This window comes from Pseudorca crassidens, chromosome 14, assembly GCF_039906515.1.
Source record: "Pseudorca crassidens isolate mPseCra1 chromosome 14, mPseCra1.hap1, whole genome shotgun sequence".
NCBI lineage: Eukaryota > Metazoa > Chordata > Mammalia > Artiodactyla > Delphinidae > Pseudorca > Pseudorca crassidens.
Window position 1 is genome coordinate 31479194 of NC_090309.1, and position 10933 is coordinate 31490126.

At 50.4% G+C, this 10933-nt stretch overlaps 1 protein-coding gene across 3 annotated transcripts in view; it reads left to right on the plus strand.

Annotated features, from left to right (window-relative positions):
- ADD2 (adducin 2) overlaps nt 1-8644 on the plus strand; it is a 109400-nt gene extending 100756 nt beyond the window's left edge. For all 3 annotated transcript variants that reach the window (XM_067704780.1, XM_067704779.1, XM_067704781.1), the window contains exon 16: nt 2030-8644. In XM_067704780.1, coding sequence (XP_067560881.1) covers nt 2030-2337 — 308 coding nt within the window. In that variant the 3' untranslated portion in view covers nt 2338-8644. The remainder of the gene's footprint in view (nt 1-2029) is intronic.
- The last annotated feature ends 2289 nt before the right edge of the window (nt 8645-10933 follow it).

Genomic DNA, 10933 nt, shown 5'->3' on the forward strand with positions numbered 1-10933 from the left:
AGGCAGGTAACAAAATCATCTGAGAGGGTGTAACTTGAGAAACACATCCTCACGGGTCATCCAAGTGAGGGGTCATCAGAGGTATAAGAACCCAGGAGGCCAAGAGTGGGAACAGGGGAATAGGTACAGGAGACAAAGGCCAGCATGCAGGGCAGCTGTTTGTTTACAAGGTTGGGTCCAGTTCAGCGTAGAAGGCTCAGGCTGGGACAGACAAGAAAGATGAGGTATGGTGTGGGTTTGGTTAGAATAAAACCATTCACACGTTCATTTGTTTGCTTATGCATTCAACCATTCATGGATTCCACAACCATTTTCTGAGTACCTCCTATAAGCTAGTCACGTAGATAATTAAACACAGTCTTGTCTGATTTATTTCAGTTTTGAGGGGAGAGATAGGCATAAAAAAGAAGTGATTGTTTCACAGTCACTGTAATGGAAATTTATCTAGTAGGGGCCGAAAGGAAGGAGTGACAAATTCTACCTGGAAGCAGGGATGGGACCAGGAAAGACTTTAAGGGGAGGGTAACACTCAAGCTGATTGATTGTGTGGGTGAAGGTTGGGGACACAGAGAAGAGAGAGAAGGGTGGTCCAGACAGGGAAACAGACTGCAATGGCAGGGAGGGGTCCAGGGATCAGAGGGTTGACGAGGCCAAAAGCAGGTGAAGAGAGGAGAGGGGAGCGGTCAGGGGGAAGGCTGTATCTGGATTGCTTTTCTGCGTTCAAGAGAATGGCCAGTGATGACCATGGGAACGCATGGTGGGCGGGAGGGCAGTAAGGGCCATAGGAGTCAAGCGCATTAGAGGACTTGGTAGCTGGATGATGGCAGGATGCGGGCCAGACAGTAGGAAGAATGGGAGCCAGGGCCGAGGTCTTCAGTACTAAGAGGGGACAGTCCTCAGGAGTTATTGGAGAAGACGTTTGCTTACCCAGATAGTTAAACTAGCCCATGTTAACTGTCCCCAAATTTACCCCCCTCTGTCCCATCTTCCATGTAACCAAACATTTCTCCAGTCTTTACCCCGTCAAGAACCCTAGCCATTTCCCAAGACATCTGTCTTGCCCCACTCTGTCTGTAAGGGACACCAGTCTCCCACCTTCCCCAGCTCCCACACTCCCACTTTCTTGTGGTGTGATATCCCTCACACTCACACACATGCACACTCACACACATGCACAATCACACACACCCCTCTCAGTTTCACGTAGTGAAAAGAACACTAAGTTGGGATGGCAAGAAACTGAGGTCTGCCCGCTTTTACTGCTTTACTCAGTTTTCCCATCTGTAAAATGGGGAGGAGCTAGATTAACTTTACCTTCCTTTCTACTTTTCAAAGTCTACGGTTTTAGAATTTTCCCTCCTCCTTCCCCATACAGGCATTTCAAAGCTTGAGTGGAAGCAGGGTGGGAAGAGAGTGGGAAGGAGGAGAAAGGGCAGCAGGAGGCTTTCACTCCTGGCCTTGAATAGGGTGGCAGTCTGTAGGGTCCATGCCACTCAGGGAATCCCACCATCCCTCTGCCTGCCCCTCTCTGCCTACTGGGAAGATACTCTCCATCTTGAAAAGTTCCTCAGAAGTGTAGGAAATGAAATGGGTATGAAAACATGTCATTTCCATATTTTTACTAGTGAAACTGAACCAGTCACAACAATTCTTAGATGCATCCCCTGAGCTGTCCATGGCAGTGCCCTCCCCTTCCTACAGCCTCTCTGTAGTCTGCGTCTGTTCCCTTGTTCTGTCTGTTCCTAGGAAAGCTCCCAACCGGGCCCCTGCTGGGCTGCTGCCGTTTCTGGAGATCGTTACCTGTTTACATTTGTAGGCAAGAGCCCATAGTCCCTGGCCTGCCAAGGGCCTGTTCTCTCCTGTTTGGGAGAGAACCCTGCCTACCCCTTTCCCCTTACCGTGTCAGCCCGCCCCTCTCTTTGCTCTAGACTTCCTTTATATAATTGCCTAGAAATGGTTCTGTTAGCCCCAGGTTGAAGCTCTCGCCTGAATGAAATCTTATGGGTCACGTCTTTGGATCTTTTTCTAGAAGATGCTCAGAAGACGGAAACAAGCAAAGCCACCACAGAGCCGGAAAAGACGCAGCCAGAAGGAGTGGTGGTCAACGGCAGGGAGGATGAGCAGACGGCAGAGGACATCCTCAGCAAAGGCCTCAGCCAGATGACCACCAGCGCCGACACGGATGTCGATACCTCGAAAGACAAAACAGAGTCAGTCACCAGCGGTCCCATGTCCCCAGAGGGCTCGCCTTCCAAGTCTCCCTCAAAGAAGAAGAAGAAATTCCGCACCCCGTCCTTCCTGAAGAAAAGCAAAAAGAAGGAGAAAGTGGAGTCCTGATTCGCAGCCCCCTGGGGCTCCCATCTGCGTCCTCCCTCCCCTCCCTCGCCGTCTCCCATCTCTGTCCCTGGAAGCACGGGGCCAAGGAGGGGTCGAATAGGCCCTGGATCACACTCTGATGGGAAACTTAGAGATTACCCCACCAACCCCTCATTTTACAGTTGCCCCACAGAAATCAGGTGACTTTCCCAAGGTCATACAGCTGGTTCGTGGCGGAGCCTGCACTGGAAGTCAGGTCTTCTGGCTCCCAGTCCAATGCTCTTTCCACTACACGACACTGCCTAGCTGTGGGCTGCCCTTGTGAGGACGCTGCCCCTGATCTGAGCCCAGGGCAAGGGGCCAAAGTCAGCCGCAAGCTCTCACAAATCAGACCCAAATCAGACAGGTCGAGGCTCCCCTGAGCAGGGTCCTTGTCCTCGCGTGAACCCAACCTCCTGCTGACGGAGCTGTCACTATGTTTAGAAATCTCTCTTGTCTTTCCCGTAGGGTAACTGCCCTGCTGCTCACGGGAACCACACAAGTGGACCCGCCCCCTCCACCAGAAGTTAATCCTTGTTCCCAAGGGCTGATGGCTTAGCTGTGCTCCCCCAACCACTAACCCCGAGCTTTCTTCATGGAACCTCTGGAATGACGGCCGGAATTGTTGTAAGAGTGGGCAGACGTGAGGGCAGCCAGCTCAGCCACAGCGTGGAGGATGGTTCAATCCATATAAGAAGCCAGGAACTTGACCCATTTGAACAGTGCATCTCAGGCACTTCAAAACTAAAACCAAATTTAGCTTAGGAAACACTTCTGTCATAAGCAGGGCCGAAATTTCGGGACATTTTGATCCTCTGTTGGCTTTGGGTTGTACGAGGAGGGTCAGGACAGCGCGGATATGTGATGCCTTTTGAGCATTTGCCTGACTCTCAGGGCAGCGCGGCTCACCCTGTCCCCCTCCGGTCCGGCATCTGGGATCCCCTGACCTTCCCTTAAACCTAGAAGCCCTGGCTCACAGCTTGGAACTGGCATCCTTGGCCCCTTGACCGTGGCTCCTCTGGGTTCTGACTCAGTCGCTCTAGGTCCAGCAGAGGAGAATGAGGTGAGCCCTTCAGGATTAATCCTCTCGGACCAGCTCTCAGAGAAAGGCTTGCGTGTCCCTGGCCCCGTCACTGTCTGCCCATCAATCCTGGGGCCTGTAAGAGCCACAGCTATTTTTTTAGATGCCGTCACTATCTTTTCATACTCTTCCCTGGGGCTTTGATTTATAAGCAACATTGACTCCTAAAAAACAGACAATCCATTCTCTTTAAAGCACAGTGTCTTCAAAGAATATTTTCCCTTTCTGTCCTGAATATTGTCAAAGTATTTTTGAAAGTTCTTAATCATAGTTTTCCATTTTTGAGCACTTACTACACACACACACACACACACACACACACACACACTGTGCAGGCTTCACGTACACTATATCCTTTAACCCTCATGATAATCCTGTGATGTGGGTCAGATTATTCCAATTCCAATCCCAAAGGATAATTGACTTGTTCCAGTGACTTGGCTAGAAAGATTCAGAGGCTGGATTTGAACCCAGGTCCGTCTGAGTCCAGAGCCTTTGCGCTTAACAGCTATGATGATCAGAAAACTTTAATCTCTGAGGGTGGTGGTTTTAGTCCTGGACCGTTTCGTTCCTGTGACTGGTCTCCACTGCATAATGTTAGCACTTGAAGTGAAGGTAGGAAACCACCTGTGTTCCCCCCGATCAGTGCACAGTAAGTTCCTGGTGAATGTGGGCTGTGACAGGGCCAGTGTGGACCTCTGACAAAGGAGAAGCCAGAGCCTTCTGGTTGGGGCAGGAAACACCATCATCATTGGGCTCTTTCTTGAGAAGGAAGGAAACTGACACAGGACTGAGGAAAACACAAATACTGTGTGTCCCTAGAGCAGAAGATTCCTAACTGCTACCCAGACCCATCTCTCTGTTCCGCTTCTGACTGAGTCAAATCTTGTGATGGACAACCCAAAGCAGAAAAGCCTGTGACATGCCAAATGCCTTTCAAAGCCACTCCTTTGATGCCTTCTTTCAAAACAAAGAAGATTTCACATTCATTCATTCATCCCAATATTTGTTAAGCAGCAGGCATTATGCTGACATTAAAAGAAAACAATCGCTGTGACTGGAACAGTCAGCGGCAGGCAGTGTTAAGAGAAAGGTAGAGGGGACCCAACCACTGATGCAGCTTTTTATGTTTGAGTGGTTGTCGCTCAGAGATGATGTCAACAGACTCTTTGCTTTCATCACATTCTCTTTATTCCCGTGAAAACAGGGAGGCCTCATTTAGGTGAACATGCCAGGGCCTTGCAGGAGTTTATGCCATGGGGCCGCCTCATATCCAACCATCTGTTCTTTCCCTATGCATTCAAAAACCACGCATGAGCTTAGGTTATGGACCAAGCTTGAGGGCAGGACATGGTCCCCGCCTGAAGGAGGTTCCTAAGTCTAGTAGGCATATAATCAAGTTACAGAACGGGCAAGGGTGCAGAGGAGGTGTAAGGAAGCGTTGATTGGCTGTCTTCCAGGCCAGAGAAACCTTCCTGAAAGGAGTGACGGTTGAGTTAGGTTTTCAAAACAAAGAGGAATTTTCCAGGAGGACAAGAGGATTAGTAGGACATTGGTGATGAGGGAAGAGCCCGTGCAAAGGCACGGAAGCATGAAACGCCATGACGCGTCCGTGGAGTAATTCAGTGCGGCTGGGACAGAAAGTGTGAGTCAGGTGATGGGGTTCACTTCACAGGTGGGCAGGGGTGGGTCATAAAGAAACTCGTAGAAGGTGTGAGGGAGTGGGACTTTATCATGAACGGGGTTTGGAGCTGCTGAGGGCTTGTGGTCAGGGTAGATCGTGAGCAGGTTGCATCTTAGAAAAATTCCTTTGGTGACTGAGCGGAGAACTGACTGGAGCGGGCAGCGCTGGAAGCATGGGAGGTCTCCACAAGGAGGCCTTTCGCAAACTGGAACGGATGTGGTGGCCTGCCTTACACTGCCTTTTCCCTTACAGCAAATAGTGAGCTGGGAGCACAGAATTCATTCCCATGACATTCTTTGGATGAGGCATCTTAAAAGAGCTTTTCAACAAGGAGAGGGAACTATTCAGAGAACTAATGCTCAGCGCAGCTTCCAGTTCTGTTTTGTCTTGGTGGAGAGTTGCTGGGAGAGCTGTCGAGTCACCCTGCCCATTTCTCCTCCTCTTGAGCGTGTAGGATGCAGCTGGCATGGCTCCAGGCTCGAGGCCAGGTGCTGAGTGCTGCTCAAGCAGATGTGCCATTCAAACAAGACCCCAGGCTCGCAGGGTGAGAGGAAGGGACTCATTCTTTGGCTCTGAATAAAAGTCGGCTGAATACTTTGGCCAGTATCTGTCTGGAGAAAAATACTCAGCATGTGAGGAGCTCAGCAGTGTTAGGTGATAGGATGGTTTCTAGTAAAGCTTGGATATGCTGTGGAAAAGGATGAGAAGGCGTGGACTGAGATGCTACGTTATAGATGCTGAGCTGGGGAGTGGAGAGGTTTCTGAGCCTGTCTCCTTGGGAAGATGGGCAGGGGTGGGAGTAAGGAGGCAGAGGTGTTACAGAGATGCAAGCTTGGCGCCAGTCACTCCCCCTGCACTGGTGGCCGGTGCCCAGCAGTCATGTGTGAGGACCATCTATACCACGTGACCTTTCCTCAAACTTTGCCAAAAGCACTGCCAAGAGACCAGCCCAGATCTGGGCTCCACAAGAGCCTCCTGGCCTGCAGGTGACCCAAGTCACTGTCCGACTTCAGCCAGGTTATACAGACAAAAAGAACCTCCTGTAAGGAAAATGGGGCTCTTCCTCTGCAGACAGATACATTCTTTTGAAAGAACTTGAGTGGATTTGGATGAGAAGTCTGGTCCAGTAAGAACCCCACTGGAAAGCATCACCCTTATACCACTGATTGTGTACTCTGAGCCTTGCATTCTGCTCCCCGTCCAGTAGTGTCACACATTCCTGAATGTGGCAAGACAGTCATGCAGATGTCATTTGGCACTGACATCACAGAGGGCTACTACCTTTGTCAACACGCGAAGAAGAGCTATGTGGTCACTTCTCTGGTTGCCGTGGATTTGAAAGAACCATTCACCCAACATCACGATTCACTTCTGAAAGCCTAAAAAAGGAAAAGGAAGTGTGGATTTCTCCATGGAGGTAGTCAGAGGGGCAGATAGACACACAGCCTACCCTCGGCCTCTGTGCCGTCTTTTGTACCGGTGTGAATTTTATGCTCTAGCTCCAGGCAGGAATACACAGTTTCCTACTGTTGAACAAATGAGAAAAACTACAGCCCTTCCCCTGGGTCCTGGTGCAGGTCGGCAGCGGTACTCGAGATAGCTGCCACATTGCGTTTGCCTCTCCGAGCACAGAGGAAGCGGGTCTGTTAAAATCTTCTCTACCATATGAGCCCAAGCGAACTCTCTAAGACAATAACATTCAAAGAGTCTGAGAAGAAATGAAGGAGGGGCCCAATCTATGCAAATCTATGCTCTCCACCCCCGCAGAAAGGACAGGGCTCCCCACAATTCAAGACGTGATGGGCCGTTATATCCTCACTTTTCCACATCTATTCTGAGAGGGATACTTTAAAAAGTCAGAGACCTGAAATGACTAATGAAATATGCTCATCGGATGTTTCTCTGTGGGCAGTTCCACTGGTGCCACAATACGAAAGAGCAGGCACAGTACGCAGTAGAGTGTTGAGTTCCAGACGCCCCATCTCAGCAACCTGTCCACTTGGACGTGGGCCTTTTTGCCGGAACTAAGAGTGCCCACGTAGAGCTCTGTCGCCAACGCACACCCAACCCTGTCAGCCTCCCACGGTGAGAAGCCACCTCTCACCCAGGCCTCAGTGTGGGGTTTCAGGCGGGGTGTCTCTCTTGAGAGGAGAAAGCACCTTTCGTCATTTTTAGGTAGAGAGGCTTCTCTTTTTAGGAAAGATTAGGAAGAACCTCTGGTTGGGGGTTTTCTTAAAAATACAGAAGCTATGGTGTGCGTTGGTTTGTACTTACGGGGTATGAAGGTTTGCCAAATTGATGTTTGGTGCCCTTTGCCTTCAAGCTTGCCCCCAAAGTTGGGCTGTCACTATGAGACATTGGGGCCTGAAGATGGAGGAGAAGTGGCCACCGTTACGGGCAAAGGGAGGGACTCAGGTGGACCTGGAAGCAGAGTCTCGCTGTGGGGAGGTACCAGCCAGTAGCTTTCCCTGTGTAGTCGGCCCTTGATTCTTCTCACCCACTGTTTCCAAGCAGCAGGGTGAGGCCCGCTGTGACGTGGCAAATCCCCTATCTTTCGTGTGAAGAAAATGTTCTGAGGGCTTAGGGGGTGGGAGGAGACTAGCAAGAAAAACCCTAAACTCTTCACCCCTCCAACAAATTATCTTGCGTAATTTTGAGAAGTGCAAAGGCCAGATCTTCTCTGTTAAAGTGAACCAGAAGGAGGAAGACAGTTGGACCAAGGACAGAGGGGCTACATTTAAATACATCAAAGGCTTCCTAACATGGGAATATATTTTGGGGACCTCACCCCCACCTTTCAACTGCACCCCATGCCTATCGGTCCTGCTTTGTGGGTGATTGTTTGATCTCCACCGGCTGCTCCACCTTTAAATTCCTGTAATTTACGCTACCCTGCTGAGTCCCACGCCCTTTCTCAGGAAGAGGCGGGGGTGGGGGGGGGAGCAGAAACGGTCGTGAGCCTGGCTCACCTGGTGGTGGAGCACACGGGGGTCTAGGTAGAGTGCTGTGTTCTCTAGAGCTGTGGACGGTTTCGGTGAAACGTCTGTGTCTGACAATCGTCTTCCCTTGTACATACATGGTCTGTGTTTAGCTTTTCCTAGTATCGTGAAGTTTCAAATAGGGGTTCCATGCAAATACTCTTTCTGCCGCTGAAATGCCAGCCCCCCGGATTGTGCATCTTTCCCACAAGTGGTTTTGCCTTTACGCTAACACTTTCTGAGCCGCTGATGTGCAGATTGGTTCGTTTCTTGGGCTTTTATTTTGCAATTTTATATATATATATACACACATTATATACATAATATATATATATTTATGGGTTGGTTTTGTACGGTTTTCTGTTTGAATCTCTGAGCACCAAAGCTGCCCTCGGATTGTCAAGAGAACTTTCCAGAGCCACTTCCTGAGCCCCCCTCTGCTTTGGTGTTTGTGGTGCTGGGCGGTATCTCTGGCCATGGATTTCTGTATGTACGTGCTGTCTTCTCACCCGCAGATATTACCCTAGTAAATCTACTGTGCTTGGCTTCCCGGTGTGTGACCCATCTCTCTCAGCCACCCAGTTCTTCCAGCTCCCTGGGGAGCAGAAGCCAGAGAGGGGCTCCATGTATGGAAACTTTTATCCTGGAAACCTCACGCATGGAAACCTGGACATATGAATCATTGAGTTCGGACTGGGGAGGGAGGTAATAAAATGCTACGGTCCTCTGAGAAGGGAAAGGCCAGGTGGATTTGCAAACAGCTCTGTGGAGGAAGGTCAATTTTGATGGGTTGGGATGGGGAGGGCTTGCAGAAACAAACAGGAGAGGTTCACAGGCTGGAATGGAAAGAGGTGTCAGGCCAGGATCAGAGGGCTGGGGAGAGCTAAGACGTCACCTCAAAGGGCAAAAGGGGAACAGAGACACTAGAGGAGAGGAAGAAGAGGAGGAAAGAGCCATTTTGCCCCCTTCCAACTCTTCTTTACTCAAATAAGGAGCTCAGTGTTTGTGGAGGGTCCACACACATCAGTCAGGTGCTGCTTAAGTGTCTTATACATAGCACCTCATTTAATCCCAATAAAACCAGAAGGGCGATCCTATTATCATTACCCAGTTTACAGATGAGGAAACAGGCTCAGAAATAAGAAAACTGGGGCTTCCCTGGTGGCGCAGTGGTTGAGAGTCCTCCTGCCGATGCAGGGGACACGGGTTCGTGCCCCGGTCCAGGAAGATCCCACATGCCGCGGAGCGGCTAGGCCCGTGAGCCATGGCTGCTGAGCCTGCGCGTCCGGAGCCTGTGCTCCGCAACGGGAGAGGCCACAACAGTGAGAGGCCCGCGTACCGCAAAAAAAAAAAACAAAAAAACCAAAAAAAACCTGTCATGAACCACAGGTTAACATGTGGTGAAGACCAAATTCAAACCGAGGTCTTCTAGGTAACCAAGTTCTTCCCACTACTGCCCATTGCCCAGTGTCTTGAGCAAAGAGACCTCTACAGAAGCAGATCTGATCATCACTCCCAGGCCCACCTGTTCCAAAAATTGCAGTCTCCTCCTGCATCCTAGTGCCCCAAAGCCCCCACAGGCTCCCCCACAGGAGCCGAGGTTCTCCCCTGCCCCAAAGCCATCAGTTTCTCCTCTCCTGAAGTCACCAAGGAAACTGCCTGTAAGCAGCACAACGTCTCAGCTCTGTCTTCGCACAGCTGTGTGCACTGATCAGGCCAGGGACCATAGTCAGTGTGCTGACATCGCTTTGTAAGGCTGGCTGCAGCTGAAGGTGCTGATGCAAACGCACAGGTTGAACAACTCCCCACCCCCGCATCCGCCACCTCCTCCTCCTCCTAAATTTCTACTGCAAGGACGAAAGGGATCCAAACATGGGAGCCGAGTGCCCTCTACCGGCCAGAAAAGCTGAGGAATTTCTTCACAGTGTATAGTGCTGGAGGGAAGATTTAGGGTCAACCAATCGCGTGAGAAAGGGGAGGTTGCCTGGAGAGGAGGGTGAAAGGACCCGCAGTGGAAGCCAGCTAGCTGATAGCAGTGAGGGACACCTGGGACACTGGGGAAATGCTGGGGGAGGGCAAGCCTGGCCTCAAGGCAGAGAGCCAGGGGCAGGATTCACACAGCTGGAACCCTGTCTGCAAGGTCTAGGTAACAAGGGGAGAGAGGGGGTGCCTCAGCACCAGGATCCTGACAAGGGTCAGAGTGCCAGGACCCCCCACGAATGCCGGCTACTCTCATAAATATGAAAAAGGAAATTTTCAGCCAAGTTTTGCAGATTCCACTGCTGCCACACAGATAACCTCTAATCTGACGAAAGGTAACCATTAGAAACGGAAATCTTTCCTTCTTTCTTCCTTTGGACCTTTGGACAGGGAGCCACACATCTCTGACGGGAACCATCTTTAATCTGATAGAGATCGAACTCTTTCAGGAATAAGCATGGAGAAAAATAGCGCGGTAATGATTTAATAGTTCAAAAGCAGGAGCCAGTCTGAGACATGCTCCTCAGTGTAGCTGAGTTACTGCAAAAAACAAGAAGAAGGTTAAGAAAATCTTTATTAATAGCCACTTATCAGAAAAGACCAGCCAGTCATGAAAAGGGAGCACTTTAAACTAAGATAAAAAAATTTTTTTTTTTGATGATGAGAAACAATGCCGTATTTTATTTTATTTTTTTTTTGCGGTGCGGGCCTCTCACTGTTGTGGCCTCTCCCGTTGTGGAGCACAGGCTCCGGACGCGCAGGCTCAGCGGCCATGGCTCACGGGCCCAGCCACTCCGCGGCATGTGGGATCTTTCCGGACCGGGGCACGAACCCGTGTGCCCTGCCTCGGCAGGA